General features: G+C 47.6%; 2 protein-coding genes across 2 annotated transcripts in view; one reads left to right on the forward strand and one right to left on the reverse strand.

Annotated features, from left to right (window-relative positions):
* LOC121009972 (polycystin-1-like protein 2) overlaps positions 1-2,654 on the reverse strand; it is a 96,694-nt gene extending 94,040 nt beyond the window's left edge. Inside the window, exons 1-2 of the mRNA XM_040443414.1 lie at positions 2,354-2,654; positions 149-313 (exon numbers count right to left, since the gene is read on the reverse strand). Coding sequence (XP_040299348.1) covers positions 149-313; positions 2,354-2,654 — 466 coding nt within the window. The remainder of the gene's footprint in view (positions 1-148; positions 314-2,353) is intronic.
* The window catches only part of BCO1 (beta-carotene oxygenase 1), a 95,424-nt gene that overhangs the window by 33,894 nt on the left and 36,074 nt on the right, over positions 1-25,456 (forward strand). The window contains 5 exon segments of the mRNA XM_040443207.1: positions 1,635-1,831; positions 11,728-13,287; positions 13,916-14,054; positions 19,500-19,843; positions 24,541-24,669. Coding sequence (XP_040299141.1) covers positions 19,648-19,843; positions 24,541-24,669 — 325 coding nt within the window. The 5' untranslated portion in view covers positions 1,635-1,831; positions 11,728-13,287; positions 13,916-14,054; positions 19,500-19,647.

The following is a 25,456-nucleotide window of genomic DNA, read 5'->3' on the forward strand; positions in this document are numbered from 1 at the left end:
AGACACAGAGACAGGCGGGCATTTAAGGAGACGTGGAGACAGAGAGAGAGACCCAGGGACACCTGGCAAGAGATAGAGAGAAACAGAGACACACGGAGGGGCACAGAGAGACAGAAGGAGGGAGACCCCACAACAGAGGCCAGCTCACCAAACTCGCAGATGAAGGCAGATGGCTGCGTGCAGTTGTCTGAGGCCACCCACCCAAAGGAAGCGTCTCTCCCGATGTAACCACAGGCGTCGGGGGCAGGAGAGGCCTGCCCTCCGCGCCAGTGGCTGTAGCTCACGTTTGAGGTGTCCAGCCAGGTCCCCAGCCCTGGGATGGGAACACAAGCACCAGGACTTACAAACGTTCCTCCGACCCTTTTTATGCACAGGGCTTGCCTCAGCTCAGCTCCTGGTGCTGCAGGAGGTGCCCGGTTAAGACCGACAGGCTGACGGCCTCTCTTTCCTGTGCCAACGAAGGGGCGTTGCTAGCTGTTACCTTTCAACACCCAGATGTAAGAATGCAGCCTAGAAACCGGGGCGCCAAGTCAGGGAGCCCAGACAAAATAGTTTCATTAAGGACATGATGCTTCTAGCTCTGTCTTACCATCACCTAGAAAAGAACACAGAAGTGTGCCTCGGGACATTTGAAGGTGTTCCTGAGAGCAGCAGGGGCCCTTGTCAAATATATTTGGGCACACTCACTTAAAATGGAAATTTTCTTTATGTCCAGAACTCCTCAGTCCCATGAACACACTGATGTGACTCTTGAAGAAGAGTGTGTGTGTGTGTGTGTGTGTGTGTGTGTGTGTGTGTGTGTAATACAGAGGCATTTCAAGGACACTAGAAATCTAGAAAACACTAAAAAGCAAATATTTGAAGACTCACAAGTGTATTTATTCATTTTTTAAAATACATATGAATGGTTAAAAATTTTTTAGAGTGAAAAGGGGCATAAAATGAAAACATCACCCCCCTCCCAACCTATGGGTTACTCCCATTACTCTTAGGTATCTTGTGAATTGTTCCAGACTGAGTTTTATCCCTATATCAGCAACTATGAGTGCCTGAAATCTACACAAATGCCATCATAGTCCACATGACACCCTGCTTCTTCAATAACATTAAATATTGGGGGTTGTTACATGTCAGCCTACACAGATCTGCCTCATTTTATGTAAAATGAGCCATGTGGTATCCCTTGGTGATTTCAAATAGACACAACTCCTTTAAATGTATAGGAAGTGATGTTCAATATACAGAAATCCACAATTGTTACATCTACAAATCAGGAAACTATTCAATAGATATTGCCTGAAAATGAATTTTAGAATTCAAATCCAGTGGCTATGAGTTTCCTAAAATGAGCGTTCCCAACTGCTCTCTCAGCCTTTCCATCCACTCTGGTATTAAGTGCTTAGCCCAGACCAAGTTACGCATTTCTGAAACCCAGTGGCTTCAAGAGGACAATGTGATGTGGAAGGCTGCTGACTCAAGAGGAAGTCCTCTTGCTGTGTTCTCTTGAGCCAACCATTTTCTCCCCCCGGACTTCATTTTCCCATCCATAAAATACGAGTAGCAATGTATACCTCGTGGGACAGGTGCAAAAATTGAATACAAATGTTCATTTGTCCATCCTCTGCTATGTACAGGCACTGGGAAAAGAAAAGTGGCCAGAATGTGGTTCTTTCCCTCGAGGAGTTCACTGTCTAGGAAGGAAGACAGACACCTAAAAACTTAAAGTCATGCCAGAAGTACCCTCTCAGAGGTGTGGACAAGCCCTACAGGTGCACAGAAGACTCAGCAGACCGTGCTGGGGTTGGAGGAAGTTGCCCTCACACAGTCAAAGGTAAGTAAGGGTTTCTAGGAGGACCATTAAAACGAGACCATCGAATGTGAATGGGGTGGTGCCAAGCTCTTAACCTGCTTTACTCTCATAAGAAATGGGGAAAGCCACATGGAGGTGCTTTGGAAATAGCCTAGTAATTATTTCCTGAGACTCCGTTGCCTCATCTGTAAAAGAGAAGCAACAATATCATCTCACTGGTTATTGTAGGGATTCGAGGTGGTAACAGGCAAGCAGTACTAAGGATAGTGCTGGGCACTATTCTAGCAAGAACTAAAGAAGCCATAGCTAATATTATTATTAGACACATTCAAACAAATGAACGTTTCCAGAGTGTCCTCTATGTGTCAGATTCCGTGCTAGATACTGTACATGAATCATTTCATTTGATCCACAAAAGAGGAGGGTGTCCTTACCATGAGAAGTAGGATATACTACATTGTTCCATGTGGTTCCGGATTAAGAAGCAATGGTGAGAATTGCGGCCACCAGCTTCCTGTGAAATACAGCTTCCACAGCACCTACCTTCTGTGGTTCCATTGTGAGCCAAGTTTCCTACAAGTCCAATCCACCATTCCCTGTCCTGGGAGATATGCTTCTGCAGAAACTTCTGGGTGTCCTCATCACGAATAAAGACCAAATGGCCCCCTTGCCCCTCGCACCAGCTCTGGGCACCATAGAAGGTGTGGCTGAGAGGCACAAATTCATAGCAAGAGTCTTTGAAAGCCACTCGGCTCTTTGAGCAAAAGCTGCCATCTTCTGGCTTAGCGATTGCAGCCCTAAACCTCAGAGCAAGCCCCAAGAGGAGCAAGCCCACTGCATTCATCCTTGAAACACCACTGGAGCATCTGGATGGAGCTGGTGCTCAGGTCCTTCTTATGCTTGTGGCTCACAGCTGTCTGCCAGAGATCTTTCCTTCTCTCTTTGCATCCAATAATAGCCCCTACCTCTTATTTAAGAGACGAAAGGCTCAGGATGAATGTGTCTACATTTTTGCTTTCCCCAGCTCTTTGTTCAATGCCTGTTCCAAATCCAATTAATTTGCAAAACAGTCTTCAAGAGAAACATAAAGCCGCTATCTCACCTGTCTGCTTGTCATTCGATCAACTGTTAGCTTCTGATAAAAATTCCTTGCTATTGGTTTGATGTTATTACCCTAGAGGGCCACATGTCTCACGAGAAGCCATCACCATGTGAGAAGTATGTGATAAAAGAAAAATGGCAGGAAAGTGGGAGTGATGAGATGGTCAAGGAACCAAGTAGCGCTCATCCGCAATCCTATTGTCCAGAGCGACAGCTGTGCCCACATGATAATCACATTCTCCCCAACGTGGCTTAAATCCTGATGGATATGTCTCCCCCTCTTTGGTTCATCACATTACCACTCATGCCTGTTGGAGAATACAGATTTCCTACAAAATTGTTTTAGTATCATCATGAAAATAAGCTTTTAAAACCTCAGACCTGCCCATCCTCACCCACTGCCTTAAACCCTCTAGTGGGTGTCTGTGGTCTATGGGTCGAGTTCAAGCTTCTCAGCTTTGTATACAAGGCTCTATATAAATTGGCCAGTGACCATATATCCAAACACACTCCCCAAATGTGGGGAAACAGACTCACTCGTTGCATGGGAGTGTAAATTGGTACAACCTCCATTATGGGCAGTTTGGCGAGATCTATAAAAATTTTATTTATTATTTTTTGATATTTTTAAAACTAATCTCTATAGCCACTGTGGGGCTCTAACTTAAAACCCTGAAATCAAGAGTCACATGCATTACTGATTGAGGCAGCCAGGCATCCCAATATCTCTCAAAATTTTTAAAGCACAAGCTCTATAATGTAGCAGTTCAACTTCTAGGAATTTTACCTACAAATAAATTCATACATGCACAAAATCTCATACATATAAAGTTATTTATTGCAGAATTTTATAAGAAGGAAAAATTGGAAGCAACCTAAATGTCCATTGATAAGAAAGTGGTCGACAAAATGTGGTACGTCCTCCATACCCACATACAAAAAATGATCAAATTGTTTATATACAAATTTAGAAGGATATCTAAGATTTTTGCTAATATTAAAAGCAAAGTATGAGACATTGTTGATGGTCCAATCCTATTTTTTTAATTTTAAAAATTTATTTCTTATTTTGAGAGAGAGAGAGAGCACGAGCGAGCTCTCTTGCATGTGTGTCAGTAGGGGGAGGAGCAGAAAGAGAGGACAGAGAGAATCCCAAGAAGGCTCCGTGATGTCAGCAAAGAACCCAATGTGGGGCTCAATCCCACCAACCATGAGATCATGACCTGAGCCAAAATCAAGAGACGCTTAGTTGACTGAGCCCCCCAGGTGCCCCAATGGTCCACTCCTATTTGCACAAAAACATCTATGAAGATTTGTTTGTATGTGTTGAATGTATCTCATAAAGGACTCACGAGAGACTGGCAGTAGTGATTGCTTGGGTCAGGGGTTGGGGGAGCTAAGTGAGTGGGAGACAGAGGAAGGAGCAAGACTTTTGTTTCATTGGACACATTTTTAAAAATTTTTTTTCAATATATGAAGTTTATTGTCAGATTGGTTTCCATACAACACCCAGTTCTCATCCTAAAAGGTGCCCTCCTCAATACCCATCACCCACCCTCCCCTCCCTCCCACTCCCCATCAACCCTCAGTTTGTTCTCAGTTTTTAAGAGTCTCTTATGCTTTGGCTCTCTCCCACTCTAACCTCTTTTTTTTTTTTTTTTTCTTCCCCTCCCCCATGGGTTTCTGTTAAGTTTCTCAGGATCCACATAAAAGCGAAACCATATGGTATCTGTCTTTCTCTGTATGGCTTATTTCACTTAGCATAACTCTCTCCAGTTCCGTCCATGTTGCTACAAAGGGCCATATTTCATTCTTTCTCATTGCCACGTAGTACTCCATTGTGTATATAAACCACAATTTTTTTATCCATTCATCAGTCGATGGACGTTTAGGCTCTTTCCATAATTTGGCTATTGTTGAGAGTGCTGCTATAAACATTGGGGTCCAAGTGCCCCTATGCATCAGTACTCCTGTATCCCTTGGGTAAATTCCTAGCAGTGCTATTGCTGGGTCATAGGGTAGGTCTATTTTTAATTTTTTGAGGAACCTCCACACTGTTTTCCAGAGTGTCATTGGCCACATTTTTAAACTTTTCTATCTTGTACCATGTGGTGAATATCTTACCTGTTCAAAAATAATAAATTCTTTTTTAAAAAAAATCTCAGGGCAGGGTGCCTGGTGGCTCAGTTGATGGAGCATCTGACTCTTGATTTTGGCTCAGGTCATGATCCCAGGGTGGTGGGATTGAGCCCTGTGTTGGGCGCTCACTCTCTCATGCGCGCACACCCTCTGCTCCTCTCCCCCCCTCCTACCTCTCTAAAATAAAAACATTTTTTTTTTAAATCTCATGGGCCCATCATCCCCCATTAGGTCAAAGTCACACACAGCTCTTTCTAACTATCCTGGTTCACTGCTAGCAACCTTGCTTCATACCTCTGTGTGCCTGTGTTCTTCCCTCTGCCAGGAGCCCTTTTCTCTCAGTCCTGCCCTGTCCACCTTTGATACTCTGCTCAAAGGTCAGTTCCTTTGTGGATTTTGTAGAAGTTGCCCCACATAATATGCCTCTCTTCTCTGAGTTTCCTTTTTCTTTTTTTGTTGATAAACACTTAAGACACGGTTCACATACCATACAATCCGCCCATTTAAAACTTCCAGGTCAGTGGTTTGTAGTATATCCACAAAGTTGTGCAACCTTCATCATGACCAATTTTAGAAAATTTTCATGACCCCAAAAGGAAACCCTTCACCTGCTGGCATTCACTTCCAGCCCTGCCTCCTGCCAGCTCCTGACAACCACTAATCTCCTTCCTGGCTCTGTGGATTTGCCTACTCTGGATGCTTCATATAAACAGAATCACATAATATGTGGTCTTTGTGACTGACTCTGTTAGCATAGTGTCTTCAAGGTTCATCCATCTTGTAGCACAGATCATTATTCCACTACGTCATCCCTCCCTTCCTTTTTTGGCACTCAATAAAAGTTTATAGAATAACTGTTCAATGAAGAGTTTTCCATAACTAATATATTCCCCACCTTAGCTCCTTGTTTGCCGAGTCATGTTTGAGGAATGTTTGTTGTTCATGATAACTTTCAAAGTTAACTGAATTTGACAAAATTACTAAGTTCCATCAGTGGTGGGAAAAATTGTTTTAACTACTAACACCAGAGTTCCTCTTGGGAGCTCTTTCTCTTTGGGGATATATCTATATAGGCCATTTGGGTCAGGTCAGGGGAGATGCCAAGGGTATGGTTTATACTGTTAACAATAAAACACAATACTGGATGATGGGTCTGTATAAGAAGTTAGTGATTTGAAACTGGAGAGGGACGTTTGCAATGTGGTGGGACTCTAGAACCTTTAAAACAGGTATTAGCAAATAGTTTCTTGCAGCAGAGTGGCCAAAGACTGTAGAGAACCACAGGTGTCTGTTATCTCTCTTTAAATTATTCACCTGCTCTGACATAATTCATCCTTTTTCCCCCCTCCATTCCCTTCTCCCTCAGTCCTTGGCAAGCACTATATTCTGTCTGTATGGATTTACAAATTCTGGGCATTTCATATAAATAGATTTGTACAATATGTGGCCTTTTGTGTCTAGCTTCTTTCACTCAGTATAATGTTTTCAAGGGTCATCCACATTGGAGCATGCATTAGCTCTTTATTCCTTTTTATAGCTAAATAATGTCCCGTGTATAGATACACTACGATTTGCTTATCCAGTCATCCGTTGATGGACATTTAGGTTGTTTTATTCTATGAGTTTCTTGCAGGAAAGGGATAATATCTCTTAATCTCTGTCCATCCCATGACCGGCACACAGTAGGACTCAATGAACATTTGCCAGCCTGGTCCCATATTCCACGTCCTTGTGTGTTGGGGGAGGTTGAGAGGCTATGACTGCTGGTTGACCCATGAACGGGACCCAGGCAATCGGAAGATCCTCACCCCTGCCCTGTCCTTGAAATGAGCATTCTGTTTGCCTTCCTGGCTCCCAGAAGCTGTCCCGAGGACACAGCCTTGAGATAGTGATGTGGTGTTGAAATCATCTGGACAGTATATATGACTGAACCCAGTTAAAGCCCCTATATAAACTTTTAAGACTTGGTCAGTGAGTACAGAGATCTACTTGTCTTGTAGCACCCAAGACAAGGCTTGTGTGTTAAGTTCTCTTGCTTATTAAACCTGCCACCTACCCATCTGGGGTGATCTGCTTTTTCTTCGGTCTCTCCCTGCTCTATGTGTCCAGAGGCCCGTTTTCAAACCAACACTGGGACTGACCTATGGCCCCTGTCGCTTTCTCCAGAAGCCCTTCCAAGCCCTCTGGAGTAGCCCTGCCAGACAGAGCCCAGGGTAGGACTCAATGTCATTGCTGAGTCACTGGTGGGAGCACAGAGAATACTGGTCTCTTATCTCTGGGGGCCAAGCTTCTAATGACTTCTATTAGAAAACTATGTGGAAGCCCTCATGCAGTGATAATGTATCTCCTGGGTAAAAGCTTAATTTACGTCCCTCATGGAACATGCTTGGAGACATTTGATAATGAATGCAAATGTGCCGGCTGAATTCTACTTTTGCAGTCTTTATGTTCTGATGGATTGCAGACTCCTGGGCACAGAATTCATCTTGGTGATGTCAGCTCCCAGTGTGGCTTAAACTAATCTGTGTACGTGACGAAAGGAAGCAGGACATGGCTGGACCCGTGCGAGCCTGTTTCCAGTGATCTGATCCAGGTGCCTAAGCTTCTACACCCTGATTTTAGGGACCAGCAAATGAAAACAGAGAGCAAATTTGGTTTAAATGAGGCCTTGAGTCCATGAAAAGAACCATAAAGATGTTCACACCCTGTGGCTCAGTCACCCCAATCCTGGGAATGGATCTCTTTTAGTTTGGGTTCCTCCAGAAGCTAACTGAGCCAAGAATTCAAGAGAAACAATTTGTTTGGGAAGGCATGTAGGAAACAGGGGCAGGGGAGGGGGGGAATACATTGCTTTATATGAATTGGTATTTTTATTGGTCATAAATTGAATTGAATCTTTGCCCTCCATTCAACTAAAAAGACAACATAGCAAAAGAATTCTCATGATTCCCTCACCCCCAAAGCATTTTCATTCTTTGCGGTTCCTTGAAATGCTTCTTGCTTGGGAGATAGATGTTTACCCAGACACAACCATAGCGTGCATGTAATTAGTTCGTATGACAGTTTCCCACTTAACTTTAGATGGTAGGCCTTTTCCATGATGTTAAAGGGCTTTGGGATTGGCATGGTGAGGGCTGGGCTTCCTTTCCCTGAATGGATATTTACTAAACCATTCCCACAGTGCTAGATACTTTGTGTGGTTTTGTCATCTCCTTGTTATGTGTTCAGTCTTGCAATTCAGTCAACACTGCTATGAACATCTTCTTGTACTTGCCATTTAGCCTGAGCGGACTTACCTCCTGAGGGTTGCAGCAGACATTGTCAAGGGCCCATCTTAACCACTCACACTTACCACGTAAGGCTTCTAAATACGAGCACCTGTAATTCCTTGCCTTTCCCTGCACATAAGAGACAGGATGGAAGTGCCTGGCAATTTGTGCCTCTTGGGAGACACTCTCACCCTTGATTGGCCAGGGTTGGTGGGTCCATCGCCCAGATCCCTCAAGATAACTCTAAAGAACGCTCACAGCATCTCACACCCCAGTAGTCAGGCTGAGCTGCTGTTGGCCATGATGTAACAGCCTTGATAATGCACTGTCAACATCTTCCCTCCCTGTTCCACTTCCCCATGCCCTTGCTGGCATTTCCTGGGTTCGCCTCCCAAATAAACCACTGGCACTTGAATCCTTGTCTCGGGGTGTGCTTCTGGGAGAGCCCAACCTTAGACAGGTCTCTTCCCAAGACTGGGAGGCCTGGGGCCACAGGGCGCAAACATCTTCATGATTCTTGCTTATGGACTCAGTGCCTATTGAAACCAGATCAATTATCTTGGTTTTTTGCGTCGCTGATCCCCTTTGAAGACTCAGACGGCCAGATGAAATCCCAAGACACACACTCACACAGCTGAGCTATATCTTGCATACTTCCCTGATTATTTCAGTTCTGTGCCTGGGGACCATCTCCGAGCAACTAATAATGACCTCAGTCGTTGGGATGGTGGGTGGTATTCTCTTGATTTTGTAGACGTGTATGTAGATGGGTCCTCTGTGTTATTCTCAAATGCTAAGTTGTTGGTTTCTCCGGGGTGGCTGGTGACCTAGATCTTGAAATATTAGCCAGGAAGAAAGGGGTGGGGGTGGAGGTAGGGGTGGGGAGAGCTGGTAGAAGGGGCGTCTCAGGGAGGGGCCTTATAATACTAAATCCTTGTCAGTGCCCCCAGAACCAGCATAAACTACAACCCCCAGCATTATCCCCCCTCCTGGGTCTGCCCTAGCCCGTCACACCAGCCTTGCACATGCTGTTTCTTTACAAAAGTGCCTCTTCTTATGTGCTTGCCTGAACACCTGTATCCTCTTTTCAAGAATAGCTTCTCTGAAGCTGCCTCACGGTCTCCAGGAATTAAATGCTATGTCTTCTGTGTTCTCATAGGAGTTTAATCTGCTTCCACATTAGTACTGTTTAGGAGTATTTAGCCCTAAAAAAAAAAGAGAGAGAGAGAGAGAGAGAGCAAGAGAGAATGAGAGAGAAACTATGAGAACCTAACTGTAAAATTAAGTCCATTGATAGCCTTTTAAATTTCTATTTTTATTTCCTTAAGGTTTGTTTGTTTGTCTGTTTGTTTGTTTGTTTAGAGAGAGAGAGAACATGAGCTTGAGACGGGGGGAGAAGGAGAATCCCAAGCAAGCTTCACGCTGTCAGCACAGAGTCAGACGTGGGGCTGGAACTCATGAACCATGAGATCATGACCTGAGCCAAAACCAAGAGTTGGATGCCTAACCAACTGAGCCATCCAAGCCTCCCAAAGCCACAAACATGTGAACAGGTACTTGAACCCTGGACCCTCAGGGTGAAAGTCTGATGCTCTACCGACCGCGCTATCCAGGCTTAAATTTCTACTTTTGAATTGCTTTTGCTGAATGGCTCTTGTGGGTTCATTTGCATTTTCCAAAAAGACATGTTGAAGTCCTACCGCTTGGTGCTTGAGGATGTGCCTTCTTCGTGGAAATAGGGCCTTTGCAGATCTAATCAAGATGAGGGCATGCTGGGGTTAAGGTGGGTCCAGACCCAGTGACTGATGTCCTTATAAAAAGGCAAGCTGAACACAGAGACAGACACAGAGGGAGACGTCCATGTGACAACAGAAGAAGAGCCTGGAGCCAGGGAACATCAAGGCTTGCTGGTAACCACCAGAAGTTAGAAGAAGCGAGGAGGGGTTTTCCGTAGAGACTTCAGAAGGCTCCTGGCTCTGCAGACACTTTGATTTCTGACTTCTGACCTCCAGAACTGTGTAAGCCACCAAGGTTGTGGTATTTTTGTCATGGCAGCCTTGGCAAGTCAATACAATGATGACGTAGCACAATGAGGCTGTGTGTCATTCATTCATTCATTCATTCATTCAGTAAATATCTGTCGAGCACCTACTGCATGCCAGGCACTGTGCTAAACTCTGGATTTGGAACAGGAGAGTGACAATATCAGGCTTGCATTTCAGCCAGGTCACCTAGTGGCAGCAGGGAGGGTAGAATGTGGCAGGGAGGCCGTGAGGAGGCTGCTCCCAAGAGGTGAGCGATAGTGAGGATGGTGGCTGGGGAGGTGGGGCTGGAGGAAAGAGGAACAATCTGAAAGATTATTTAGGAAGCAGAAACATCAGGACCACAGTCCAGACTCTAACCTGGTGGTTGTTATTTAAATTGAATTTTTGTGAAGCCTCACTGACCAGGCTCTGAGTGCAACACGGTGGAAAATTAAAGTGTTCCTGCTCCGGCGTTAGAAGGCACTCCCCTTTCTCCCAGTAGTGCCCTCTGCATTTCACTCTGTCCCTTCTACCTCCCAAGCGTGGCCTATTATTATAATAATTATTACTTGCCTTCCTTCCTTCCTTGTTAGGCTGGCAGTTCATGGAGTCCCGGAGTTACGACTTCCTGTCTTTCTGTCTCTAATACCCAACAGGACGCTAGTCTCTGGCCTCTTGTAGGACTTAGTGGAATTAATGAACCCTCCTCAATGTTAATGGGGTAATTTGTGGTCTTCGGTTTCAGCAGTGAAGTGTGCCCTCCAGGAATCCTAGCACGGTTCTCCCTGCACTCCCTGCATTCTGCTTCTGGGACGGGCCGTGGAGAGCGTGGTGTTCTGGATCTCACCACTGACCCGTCTCCCTTGGGGAGGCAGCTGCCCCCGGTGCTGGGGCTTTGCCTGTCCCCTGGAAACCCGCCACCGGAGATTTCCACTTTATCTGCTCAGTTTTTCACCCTGGCTTACTAAAGTCACCATTTAGAAGCCAACTTAATTAGAAAACTGCAAAGTAATTCATACATGATAACATTAACTCCAAAAGGGAAATATTAACTCACTCTAGACAGTAACTTTGTAATAGATACAGAATTGCAAAATAAGATTGTTGGGGTTTTTTTGCTGTTTTTTTTTTTTTCATCGTTTATTTATTTTTTGGGACAGAGAGAGACAGAGCATGAACGGGGGAGGGGCAGAGAGAGAGGGAGACACAGAATCGGAAACAGGCTCCAGGCTCCGAGCCATCAGCCCAGTGCCCGACGCGGGGCTCGAACTCATGGACCGCGAGATCGTGACCTGGCTGAAGTCGGACGCTTAACCGACTGCGCCACCCAGGCGCCCCGTTGTTGTTGTTTTTTTAATAGCACAGCTTTTCTTTCTGAATTCAGGTTTTGCTTCTTCGCCTCATGACTGCTTTGTGGATGCAACACGTTCATGGAGAAAGTGGCCCCAGGAAAGGTAGCCTTCTCTTCCGTGCTTCTTCCCTAAATTATACAGGAAGAGGATCCCACGTTCAAATCTCTCACCTCTGCTACGTGTTGTGTGACGTGTGGCCCAGGGACACCACCTCACTGAGCGTCAGTTGTTTCCTTGATAAAAAAGGAAGTGGGGGAGGGATAGTAACAGTACCTGCCAGGTTTGTGGCAGAATTTGAAGGTACAGCTTGTGCAAAATACAGATGAGGGGGCGCACATCAGCGAATGCCTCTCCTTCTCCCCAAGGAAGAGGCGAGACGAAGCCTTCCTGCTTGCCCACTGAGCATCTCAGAGCCTCCAGACGGCAGACCATGCACTGTCTGGAAGTGAATCCTCTCCTACAGGCTCTGCATCGCTGCTGGAGGTGGCATGGCCAACTTGTGCAAACGTGTGTGACTTGGGAGGAAGCCCGGGAGATACCTGACCCAACTTGGGGCCGAAGCCCTGCCGGGCATCACCTCCGTGGGTCCCCTGCTGCCCTCTGGCTCCCTGCGTCTTCCTGTTTCCCTCTCAGCAACCCCAGCCTGCAGGCCCCAAGTGTGTGGACATCCCCCCTCTCCCTCTCCTGCGTGCCCTTTTCCTCTGGCCCCTCCTTGCCTCTCCTGCTTCTCTCCTGCCACAGCCCCACCCCTCCAATAATCCGGAGCCGTGTAGGATGGAATGCCGTGTGGTACTTCTGGGGCTGCCCCCTTTCCAGGAGCGTGCTGCCCGGCTTCTCTACTTGGCCAGCTCCCAGCCACCCTTAAGCTTCTGGCTCAGCATCACCGTTTTCGGGAAGCGTGGACATCGCCTCTCTTCATCATGCCCCTCGGCCTTGGAGGATCTTCCTGTGTCACCTGGGATGTCCCACTGCTCCCGTTGGATGGGTGGCATTCCATATTTGAGGAACAGGTGAACAAATGAGTGAATGAACAAACACATGGGCTGATTCACATTTTTATCCTGCCAACCATGGACTCCTCCGACACTTGTACCCTCTACGCTGGCCCGTCACGCAGCCATCGCTGCCTCTGTCCGCCTCGGTCATATACACATGCCATCTTAGCAACTCTCCTGCTATAGCTCAGCACTCAGTAGAACTTTCCCTGGTGATGGAGATGTTCTGTCTGCACCTACCAGTATGGTAGCCACTAGCCACGTGTGTCTGTGGAACCTTCGAAATATGGTTAGGATGAGCGAGGAATTTAATTTCATTGTAATTAATTGATATTTAAATTCACAGCCACGTGCTCCGAGTGGCCACTGTGCTGCACAGCACAGCTAAGCTCCCACGTTAATGCCTTCATTGCACACGGTCTCTTGACCGAGAGATCACTGTCCACAGTTTGAAGCCCAAATTCTTACATCCCCGCGTGATCCAACCCCTGAACCACTTTCTGCTCCCATCTTGGCAGTAGTGGAGACCAACCGTGATTGCAAGTATGGCCTCGGGAGCCAAGCAGCTTGGGTTCGAAGCTCAGCTCCGGGGTGCTGGTGAGTTATTTAACTCTTCCGCGTGTTGCTTTCGTTGTCTGTAAAATGGGCTGAATACCCACACTCGGGGGTATTGTGAGGAGGATGTGTGTTCCCCTGTGCCAAAGGCTTAGAAGAGTATCTGGCACTGGGGAGCCCTCAATAAGTGGCACCTATAAAGATCATTATTTCTCTCGGTGTCCCTGGTGGAGCCAGCCTGTCCTCCTCACTGTCCCCCCACTAGAACTGTCCAGCTCCATGCCATCTTTCACACTGGTCCTCCTCATTGCCTACTAACACGTCCCACTCTCAAGGGCTCCGCTGGGCACCCATCCTCCGGGAAGCCTTCTTACCCAGCCTTCCCCAGCCTGAGCAAACTTTCCTTCCTCGGAGTCTCATGATACTTCCTACCCACGCCTCTTCTAGAGCCACGCCTCTTCTAGAGCAGCCGTAACAGGCACCTAGCTGTCACTTACTGTGTATGCGTCTTCACAGCCAGACTAGAGCCCACTCAAGATCCCAGACTAGGTCACAGACGTCTATTCTCCTTCAGTGGCAGCCCAGAGATGTGTGCGTCATCACCGGTCAAAAAGATTGATATTTCTGATTATCAGATTACCTGATCTTTCCAATTTTTCTCTTTCCCAAGAAAAGAAAGGCAAGGAGCTATTCTGAGCACCGCGACGGACGTGATCAGAGTCCCGGCGAGATAGGTATTATAATTCCTATTTTCAAGATCAGGCCACTGAGGGTCTGAGATTTAAGCAAGCGGCTCAGACACTCTGCTGGTAAGCACAAGAGCTGTGGCTCCAATGCAGACGGGTCTGTTGGGTTGTTAGGGCCATAGGTGGCCCAGCAAGGGACCACACCATCTAGACACCGTATTCACACTCTCACCTAGTCCGGGATCTGTGCTCACCAATAGCAGGCAGTGAAGTGAAACTATGCCAGTCCTGGGTTCACCCTTATAGGAGACTGGTAGTCTCTGCTTCCTTTCTCTTGAAGCACTTATTTAAAAATTTTTTTTTAATGTTTATTTATTTTTGAGAGAGAGAGACAGAATCCAAAGCAGGTTCCAGGCTCTGAGCTGTTGGCACAGAGCCTGACACGGGACTCAAACCCATGAACTGCAGGATTGTGACCCGAGCTGAAGTCAGAAGCTTAACTGACTGAGCCATCCAGGTGCCCTGAAACATTAAAAAAAAATTTTTTTTAATGTTTATTTATTTTTGAGAGAGACAGAGACAGAGTGTGAACAGGGGAGGGGCAGAGAGAGGGAGACACAGAATCCGAAAGAGGCTCTGGGCTCTGAGCTGTCAGCACAGATCCCGACGTGAGGCTCGAACTCACAAGCCATGAGATCATGACCTGAGCCGAAGTCGGGCGCTTAACCGACTGAGCCACCCAGGCACCCCCCCCCCCCCCGCAACACTTTAAAAAAAAAAATTTATCATTTATTTTGGGGAAAGCACATGTGGGGGAGGGGTGGGAAGAGGGAGACAGAGGATATGAAGCAGGGTCTGTGCTGACAGGCTGACAGCAGGGAGCCCAACGCAAGGCTTGAACTCACAAACTGGGAGATCGTGACCTGAGCCAAAGTCGGACACAACCGACCGAGCGACCTCGGTGCCCCTCTCTAGAAACCTTTTTTGGAGGCTTTTGCTGCCATGGAAGAAGTCCAGCTATCCTGCTGGAGAGATCCCATGGAGAGGGTCAAGGACAGACCCTGAGACCACATGGAGACAGGGAGAGGCCCAGACCCAGCCCTCCTAGCGTGTCAGTCAACTACCAGCAGACCTGCAACCACGTTGCGTTTCGCCAAGCGGCGAAAGCAGGAAAACTGCCCAGCAGAGCCCAATCCCCCCACAGAACTGAGCCCAGAGAGATAATGACAGTGGTGGTTGTTGGAAGCCACTAAGGTTTGGAGCAGGAGATGAACAAAACTCATGTGTAAGATGAGCTACTCCCGTCCACGTTCCCACTGCGCTGCTCTCTTAGGCACTGGCCAGTTTTCAGTCCATCTGAAGGCAGCAAATGCATTCTAAAAGTGGTCTGTGGAACACCCACTTTTGCTCTCATATCTACTTCTGTCCCTCAGCCAGCAACTTCAGAAAGTGGTAGTGGGGAGGAACTTACACTGCCTAGTGCGTGAATCAAGTTCCTTCACATCTCTGAGGCTGTAAAAATAAGGCTGTTAATGACTCCCTTGCAGGGATGTGTGGGAATTAAATAACATACTGCTAACCAGACACCTAGCATGGCACTTGACACATGTCAGGCATCCAGCAAATGGTGTTTATGAGAGGCTGGAGGACACAGCTCCCACTGGCGACAAGTCTCGTGTCCCACTCTCCCCTTATTAGCAAAGACCTAGAAAGCAGGGTTGAGGCTCCCATGGGTCCAGAGCAGTGCCAGAGCTTCTTGAGAAAGAGCAGCTGCTGCTTGTTATCTCTGTTTACAAAAAGGAAGGATGGAGGTTCAACATGGAAGCTGTCCCGTGAACCACGGCAGGAATCCCTAACCCCTTTGGGAAATATATGACCTTTGGGACACAAAGACTCCGCCTCCCAACAGAAAAGAACAAGGCAGTGAAGAAGGCAGAGACTGAGTCTCACTAATCGCCTCTGTAATCCCAGAACTCGGCGTAAGTTCAGGGTAAGTTCAAAGAAGGCACAAAATTATTTTCCTGCTTTGCTCGCTGCTGTGTTTGCAGCACACAGTAGATGCTTAGTGAATATGTGCTGTGTGAATAAGTGAATGTGAGACTGCATGAACGTTGTACTGCCTGGAGCCAACACTGCAGCTTATCTATCCCAAGCCATCCCTTCCTTGTTCCTTGCTAATGGAATCCTGGGGTGAATCTGGTGGCAACGTGCTGCCCGGGAGGACTCCCGATGGATTTAAGAAAATCAGGGCACACCTGCTCCTCCTTGCCAGGAATTGGTCTAGGGGTGGTCATGTGACACCACTGAGCCTATGAGACTAAGAGAAGAATCTGTTCCATAGCATAAAGAGAGAGCTGTCAGAGGGAAATGCCCCCTTTTCCCCACCTTGTGTCTCTGTTTTGGCACCTCGTTATGGGAGGACACCATTCCTGGAGTGAAGGCAATTGCTCATAAGCAAAACTGAGCAAGTCTAAGGATGGGAAGCCAACCCCCTGAGGATGGTACAGGGGTGCCTGGCCAGAGGGTCCTGATGAACTTCCCAGCCACCCAGGACCCCCAGACGACTTGATGTGTGAGATAAATACACATCTTTAGGGTTTCCAGAGATATTGTTATTTCCAGCCAAAGCATCTTCTATTAACTCATTGAACCTTCATGACATTATCATGGGCTGAATCGTGTCTTCCCCTCCCCCCCCTCAAGATGCCTATGTTGGAGCCCCAGCACCTCAGACTGTAGCTGTGTTCACAGGTAGAGCCTGTTAGGGTTGACAACGTTAAAATGAGCCCATTAGGGTGGGCCCTGATCTACCCTGACTGGTGTCCTTCTAGGAGGGATTTTGGACACATAGCCAGGGATGCATGAGCCCAGACAGACACCCACCTGAGGACACGGTGAGAAAAGATGGCCATCGACACACCAGGAAGAGAGGCCTCAGAAGAGACCAGTGCTGCTGACAGCTGGGTCCTGGACTTCCAGCCTCTAGAATTGTAAGAAAACAAGTGTGTGCTCTTCAAGCCGTCCAGCGGGACTTTGTTATCGCAGCCCTAGAAAACTAATACAGATTATCCATTGTTACGATCAGTTTATTATCCCCGTTATCAAAAAATCCTGACCTCACCATCTAATTGCCCCCAGGGTACAGGGCTGAATGAAGAAAGCTGGACTTAGCTCCTCACTATTGTAATAACAAGGCAATTAAATCAACCCATGACTGGCCCTCTCGGGTCCACCACCCATGGATACATCCACCCATTGCTTCGTTCAACAAGAATCTAGCAAACATCCGTCGTGTGTCTGTGCTGTGTGGAATTGTCACCAAGTGTGTACTTTGGAGTCAGGCTGCCTGGCTCGGCTTCCTAATTGTCTCCTAGTCACTATGTGACCTAAGGGAAAGCTGATTCTTTCCAGACTTTTTGCATCTCTAGAATGAGGCTAGGAGTACCCATCTCCTAGCATTATATAAAGTCGGAGCAAGCCAGTGCACGTAGAGTGCTTGGCAAAGCACTTGACTCTGAGAACACATTGGGTGGGTGGCAGCCATTGCTTTGATGGGTATACGAAATGGACAAAAAAGGAGGCACAGCCATGTTTCTCCACAATTTGAATATTGTCTTCCCTACAAACCCTGCGATCTAGGTATTGCCATCCTGTTTCAAAGAGTAAAGTGAGGTTCAGAGGGGACAGGTGACAAGTCACAGTTTTTTAAAAAAATTTTTTCTATGTTTATTATTTTTAGAGAGGGACATTGTGAGCAGGGGAGGGGCAGGTAGAGAGGGAGACACAGAATCCGAAGCAGGCTCCAGGCTGTCAGCACAGAGCTCTACATGGGGCTTGAATCCGCAAACCACGAGATCATGACCTGAGCCAAAGTCGGCCCCTTAACCGGCTGAGCCACCCAGGTGCCCCACAACAGTGACAGGTTTTAATCGCAGGGCTGGGATCTCAACAGGGTCTTCTGATTTTTTTTTTTTTTTTCCTCTCTGCACCAGAGCAGCTGCCCCTGGAGGTGCATTTTTTCCTGAGTCCATAGTTTATGCCAGAAACTCTCACTTAATCCCCATGAGGACACAGCTTTCACAGCCTAAGAATGATAACCCCGACATGGATACACATGTTTAGACCAGACAGGAGAATAAACTGGCAAGTTATGGGGTTTAATGGAAAAGGTGGGTCAAAGGGAACTGCCTCCTGAGTGATTGGGGAAGAAAGGCTAATAACTGGGAGCTGTTTGGGGCCAGGTGCTTTTGCTAGGCCCTTGAGTCCAAACACTTGGGGATTTTGACATCATTGCACCCCCGTTTTACACTTAAGGAAATGGAGGCTCGGAGAGGATAAGTCAGACTCCTAGAAAAAGGACGAGTCAATCTCTTTTTTTTTTTTTAACGTTTATTTATTATTTTTGGGACAGAGAGAGACAGAGCATGAATGGGGGAGGGGCAGGGAGAGGGAGACACAGAATCGGAAACAGGCTTCAGGCTCCGAGCCATCAGCCCAGAGCCCAACGCGGGGCTCGAACTCCCGGACCGCGAGATCGTGACCTGGCTGAAGTCGGACGCTTAACCGACTGCGCCACCCAGGCGCCCCAAGTCAATCTCTTAACAATTCAAATATGCCACCTCTTCTCCTGGACCAGGGCCCCTCAGCACCTGCCGAGAATTAGAATCATCTGAGACATTTGTAAGACGAGTGTGGGCTGGGTTTCCCACAGAGATCCTGCATCAGTGGGTGTGGAGGGAGGCCAGGTGCTGGACCCTCGGGAGCTCCCAGCCAGGGGTGGGCGCACCGCCAGACCAGGAGGCTGTCCCGACTGGGCTCCGAGGTCCAGGAACGTGGTCTCAGCTCAGACCTGGCAAGAACTGTCCTCAGCAGCCATGGGGAGGCAGGCACCACACCCTGCCTTCCTCTACCCCGGGGTGGGGGGTGGGGGGGTGGGAAATAGCTGCTCCTTTCTGTAAGCAATAGGAGTAGAGAGGAGTCCATTAACTCATTGCTCAACATTCTGGCCACTTGGGTATGGATTTTGGGCATCACGGCAAGAGGCACAAATACGGGGGAGCCCTGAAATCACATGTGAACATCACTGAAATCACATTCGGGCATCGTTTCTTCCTCCTGTTAGACCAAGAAGTCGAACTGACATTTGTTTTTTTTAACCATTCCCCATTGTTCTTGAGTAGCATTTTTGGTTCCTTATGTTTATTGTTTTTGGTTCCTTATGTTTATTGTTCCAAAAAAGAAGTATAATAAGTTAAGTTGCTCTTTGCATATGATTTTTTTTTTCTAAGGAAGGGGAGGTTTAGGATCTTTCTTCAAAACAAAGCAAAAATCCTCTCTCTGCCAAAGACGTTCCCACCACGTGCAGCAGGAATTCACATGATTGACATGCGCTCAGCTCCCTTAATCCCAGGTGTCTTGTATCTTGATAGTTTCTCTTGCTGTTCTGATTGTAAATCGTGTTCACCTCCTGGGTTGGGGTATTTCAGGCTGCATACCGATGCCGAATGCACCCACTCAATTATCCCGCCGATCTAAACCCATCAAAAAAAACTAGTTTTTCCTGTTTAGCCCAGAAGCGGAGCTGGAGAGGGAGCTGGAGATACAGTAAGACGGTTAAAGGCTGACCAGGACTCCCGGCTATGGGAATTTGACCTTTGACCAAAGATAAGGAAGGCCAGTACAGTGCGAAGAGACACCAGGCTCTTGTGGCATCTGGATGAAAAGAGATGTAAGCGAAGGAAGCTGCAGGAAAGCAGAAAGGAGAGAAAAGGAGGAGCCGAGCAGTTGCCTGGAACACGTCGGAGTGTCTGCTCACCGTCCACATCGCCACCGCCCAGCGCCCCATGCGATGGACGTCGTATTTGGCAGAAATAAGAAGGAGCAGCTGGAACCCGTGAGGGCCCAAGTGACAGGTGAGTGTTTTGTACAGATGACTGGCTCTTCTGATCCTGTTTAGATGTGCACTTTTTTCTGTTTATAAAAGTAATGTGTATTGCGCATTATTTTTTGAAAACCTGGAAAACAATAGAGGGGAATGATCCATAACCCAGGCATCTCGTCTGTGAACATCTAGGTGTGCTTTTATACACGGAAACTCTTTCCAAGGAGAGAGAGCGGATCTCTCTCTTGACAGGAGAAGCATCTGGGGATGCTGTGACGGGCCTACGTACAGCAGAATTAGTCTGCAAAATGTGATGCGTCACAAGTGGGCAACACGTTCGTGAAACTGTGCACCTCCTAAGTTAACTTCAAAGTGGCATGGAGGCGTAGGTGACCCTGGACTCGTGCACACTAGAGGACATGCAGAGCACACGGCGGGATTCCCTCCCAGGTGCCCACGGTGTCACCTTGGCCTTTGAGTTCCTGTAGAGCCATAAGCCTAACAGAACCTGAGTGGGAGCCCCCCCCCCCCCCACACCACCCACAACGAGGAAATTCCTTTAGTGGGCTTTGTGTCTCGATTTCTTCATCCCTTATTTCTCTGGCCCTCTCCTCTTCTGTGCTGCCCCCGCCGGAGAACCGTGAGCTGGCCGTCTGAGGCCACACAAGTGGTTTCATCCTCAGATACGCAGACTGGAGGTTTTCCACAAGTGAGCATTTTTCTCTGTAAGGAAAGTCAGATTGGAGCTTTTCAACCGAGGGATGGCCTTGGAAGGCTCTTGAAAAAACAGCTTCTGTGTATGTTTTTCTCTGATTACCAAAGTCACCTACAGTGTGTGTGTGTGTGTGTGTGTGTGTGTGTGTGTGTGTGTTCGGTGTATATGCACATAGATAAAAGAGTTGAGGTACCCATGAGAGCACAGAGTGAAACCAGCTGTATTTCCATCTCTTAAGCACTCTTAATAGTGGAAGATTTTAAGGTTTTAAAAGATCTAGATTGTACAAAAATGGCCTACAAGTTTTTTTTCTTTTTTTTTTTTAAATTTTTTTTTCAACGTTTATTTATTTTTGGGACAGAGAGAGACAGAGCATGAACAGGGGAGGGGCAGAGAGAGAGGGAGACACACAATCCAGAGCAGGCTCCAGGCTCTGAGCCATCAGCCCAGAGCCTGACGCGGGGCTCGAACTCACGGACCGCGAGATCGTGTCCTGGCTGAAGTCAGACGCTTAACCGACTGCGCCACCCAGGCGCCCCAACAAGTTTTTTTTCTAAAAACAAAGGTATATTTACTATTAATTTTTTATTAAAACAATTGTTTTAAGTTTATCCATTTTGAGAGAGAGCACGAGCAGGGTAGGGGCAGAGAGAGGAAAGAGAGAATCCAAAGCAGGCTCCACGTTGTCAGCGCAGAGCCCGATGAAGGGCTTGAATTCCCCAATCTTGAGATCGTGCCCTGAGCTAAGAGTCAGACACTTAACTGAGCCACACAGGCGCCCCTATTAATTTTCTGTTTTAAAAATGAGAGCCTATCTTTTTATGCTCTGGTTTGCCATGGACACATCACCCGTGCACCTTCTGTTTATGACTACATGGAAATCTTGGAAATTTTGGAAAACCAGAATTGTTGCTATAGATCTGAATGGACCCCTCGATCTAGATCAGCTGTTCTCCCCACCTCCACCCTAGACCAGCAGCCTCAGCATCACCTGGGCACTAGTTAGAATCAGGAAATCCTGGGCCTTCTCCAGACCCACTGAATCAGATCCTCTGCGGGTGGAGCCCAGCAATCTGTGTTTCTACACGCTCTCTGGCTGCCTCCAAGTGTGAGAACTGCTGTACATCACGCCTCCCTCCTCGAGGGAAGCTGAGGGACCAGGGAGGGGCTGCAACTTGCCCAAAGCCAGGCAGCCAGCAGAGGGAGGACGGGCTCCTGATCCCCATTCCAGGCTTTCAGTCCTGGGTCAAGTCTAATCAGTTGACTAGTGTCCATTGGCCAACCGCTAACTAAAGATTGTGTCTCTGTGGCCACGTCTGCCCAGAGAGGCCATAGCCAGGCTTCACGTCGGGCTACGCATTATTGGCTCTGAACCCTCCTTGGCCAGTTACTTAAGAATTTCCTGCTTCAGTTCCCTCTTATGTCCAACAGAGGACTGCTGCCAGGGCTATGTGAGCTAAGGCACCGACAACCCAGTGCCTGGCACATGGTGCTCAGTGTCTTCCTTCTCTCGAGGGCTTTAACTGTGTGCTCAGATTCATCTCTCTCTGCCTCACCTGCTCCTCCTGCGTCTGGGTCTCTGTGAATAGCCCTGCTATTCTGTTAGTTGTCCAAGGCAGGAGACTCGGTGGCCCTTTGGGGTGTCTCCCCCCTCCTCCATATTCACTCAGACTCCCAGTCCTCTCCATTCCAGGTCCTCCAAATCTCTGTTGGTTCCCTCCATCCTCTCTCTGTCTCATCTTGCCGCCTCCCCTGGGCTCCTCCTGCTGCTACCCTCCCTCCATACCGCAGTCAGGAACAACTTTTGAAACCTCAAATCTGAGCGTATTCCATCATTATGAACTGTCCGGAAGACGCAGATCCTTAGAGACAGGAAGTAGATTAGTGGTTGTCAGGAGTACAGAGCTTTGTTTTGGGGTGATAGAATGTTCTGGAACTAGATGGTGATGGTTGTACAACATTGTGAATATATTAGAAACGCCTGGATTGTATACTTGAAGATGGTGGATTTTGGGGGGCACCTGGGTGGCTCAGCTGGTTAAGCGTCTGACTTCAGCTCAGGTCACGATCTCACTGCTTGTGAGTTCGAGCCCCGCGTCATGCTCTGTGCTGACAGCTCAGAACCTGGACCCTTCTTTGAATTCTGTGTTCTCCTCTCTCTCTGCTCTGCCCCCTCTTGCATTCTTGCAAACCTTACAATTACACAAACATGACACAACATTAAGATTTAAGATTTTAAAAATTTTTAAATTTTTTACACACAAACATTACAAAAAATCTTAAGATTTTAAAAAATTTTAATTTTTTTACATTAAAATTTTTTTTAATCTTAAAATTTTCTTTTATGTGAATTTTATTTCGGTAAAAACAAAAAAAAAATGCACAAAGTTCTGATCCTGTCGTACCCTGTTTTGACCTGCCAAGCTGTCCCTATTCTTCTGAGCATTAAAGCAAAGCCCTCGGTATGGTCTTGTTGACCTTTATCATGGGGCCCCCGCTTAACTCTCCAGCCTGAATATTTGGGGCATCCTCACTCGAAAATTACAGTCCAGTCTTGCGAAATACTGACACATCAGCTGGTTTTTCAGCCGGTCTGGAATCTCTTGGTTCAGGTTCCTCCAGAGAGAAGACTTCAGATGTAGGTAGTTTATCTGGGACGTGATCTCAAGAAACACCGGGAGGGAAACCGGAAAAGGTGGCATTGTGAAGCCACCAACCACCGTGAGCCATCAGAGCTGAACCCTCTGGACGCAGTGCAAAGCATGCCTCACATTGTCCCAACTGAGGGCAAGGAAGTGGTGGCATTTGACGCCCTACTCCCCATCCATCACCGGGTGACAGCCGCTTCCAGGGGCATCGACTCCAAGGTGTTGCAGCTTGCCCAGCGTGTGGGCAGGGCAGCTCCCGCAGTGAAAACAAAGCCTTCCGGCAGAGAGCTGCAGGTAGTTGCAGATGGCAGCCTTCGGGGAGAGGTCTGTGCCAGGAGGACGAGGGTGGGGCACCAACCACGTTCCAGCACCCTAGCTCTGGAGCAGAGCTGTTCAACAGAAATAAAATGCATGCCACATGGGCACTTTGAAGTTTTCCAATAGCTACAGTCAATAAGGTAAAAACTAGGTAAAGTTTATTTTAATAGTATATCTTAACAGATCCAAAATACTGTAAGTTCAACATGTAATCAGTATTTTTTAAACTGCTGATGAGGGTCGCCTGGGTGGCTCAGTCGGTTAAGCGTCCAACTTCAGCTCAGGTCATAATCTGACGGCCCGTGAGTTCGAGCCTCGTGTCAGGCTCTCGGCTGACAGCTCAGAACCTGGAGCCTTCTTTGAATTCTGTGTCCTCGTCTCTCTCTGCCCCTCCCCTGCTCACACACTGTCTCTCTCCCCTGCCCACAAAAACTAAACATTATTTAAAAGAAAAGACATGAAAAAATAAAATTGCTGATGAGATATTTTACATTTTCCTTTCACGCTTAGCCTTTGAAATCCAATGTGCGTTTTATACTTACAGCACATCTCAGTTTGGACTAGCCAGGTTTCAATGCTCAGTGGCCACACGAGGCTGGTGGCTACCATATCGGACGACACAATTCTAGAATGTTCTTTCCTTGTGCCTTTGTGAGACAAATACCTACCTTCCGTCAGGACCCAGACAGTGGCTCCTTCAGGAGGTACCCTCCCAGCTCTCACCCCACCTTGGGGTGAGGTTCTGTTCCATGCAGCACTCTTGTAGAGTTGGTGACGTCACCTTTATCCAAGTGTGGTTTGGGCATCTGTTCATCCATCTCCTCTGTGAGTAGTGAGCAGCTTGAGGACAGGGGTGATATCTGTTCATCTTTGTATCTTCAGTGCTAGCACAATCTGGGCATGTCCTACCCATTCTGGAAACAACTACTCTATGAACGAATGGGTGCGGTGAGCGGCACTGGGACTATGGCCTCTGTTCCTCTCCGTGGCCATGTCTCGTAGTTTTCTGGTGGGGACGAAGAAACAAAACTTTCTTTGTCTTAACAGGCAGGATTCCATCATGGCTGCAGGGCACTCTGCTTCGCAATGGGCCCGGAATGCACACAGTGGGGGAGACCAGATACAACCACTGGTTTGATGGCCTGGCTTTGCTCCACAGTTTCACGATTAGAGACGGTAAGAGTACCGTGTCGATTTGCTATTGCTGATGAAAGACCACCACAAGTGGAGTAGCTGAAAACAGCACAGATTTACAGTGGTGGAAGTCAGAAGTCAAAACGGGGCATTGGCAGGGCTGTGTACCTTCTGGAAACTCCAGGGAGAGAGTCCGTCTTCTTGCCTGTTGCCGCTTCTAGAGGCCACTTGCGTTCCTCGGCTTGGGGCCCCAGCTCCATCTGCAAAGCCAGCAGCAGGCCTTCTTGTGTGCATGCTCTCTCCCTCACTCTCCCCCGACCCTACCCCCCTGCTTCCATAATCACATCTCCTTCTCTGACCCTGGAGTCTGCCTCTTATAAGGACCTTTGTGATGGCATTGGGCCACCCAGATGATCCAAGATAACCTCCCTTCTCAAAATCCTTAATTTAATCACATTTACATTGCCCTGTAAGGTAACATACTCATAGATTTCAGGGATTAGAACATGGACATCTTGGGGAGGCCATCATTCAGCCGACCACAGAGCACAAACCTCCCTGGAAAGGTGGCCAAGGTTCTGTTTCGAAGATTCCAACCTGCAAAATAATATGCATTCTCAAGAAGGTGGGCAAGAACAGGAGATTACTGGCTTTGGAATCAGACATGCCTCAAGTCAAAATTGGAAGAGCATAGAGCTGAAAAGAACAGAGGTCAGTCTGTTGCTCACCAGGCAAGGCCAGTCGCTCAACACCAAGCTCAGTGGTTCTTCCCTGGGGGCAAATAGAAATGGCTGCACAAGGCAGAATTCTGAGTGCAGGTGCCTGGCTC

Source organism: Herpailurus yagouaroundi, unplaced genomic scaffold (genome assembly GCF_014898765.1).
Source record: "Herpailurus yagouaroundi ecotype Mexico unplaced genomic scaffold, PumYag 190, whole genome shotgun sequence".
Classification (NCBI taxonomy): domain Eukaryota; kingdom Metazoa; phylum Chordata; class Mammalia; order Carnivora; family Felidae; genus Herpailurus; species Herpailurus yagouaroundi.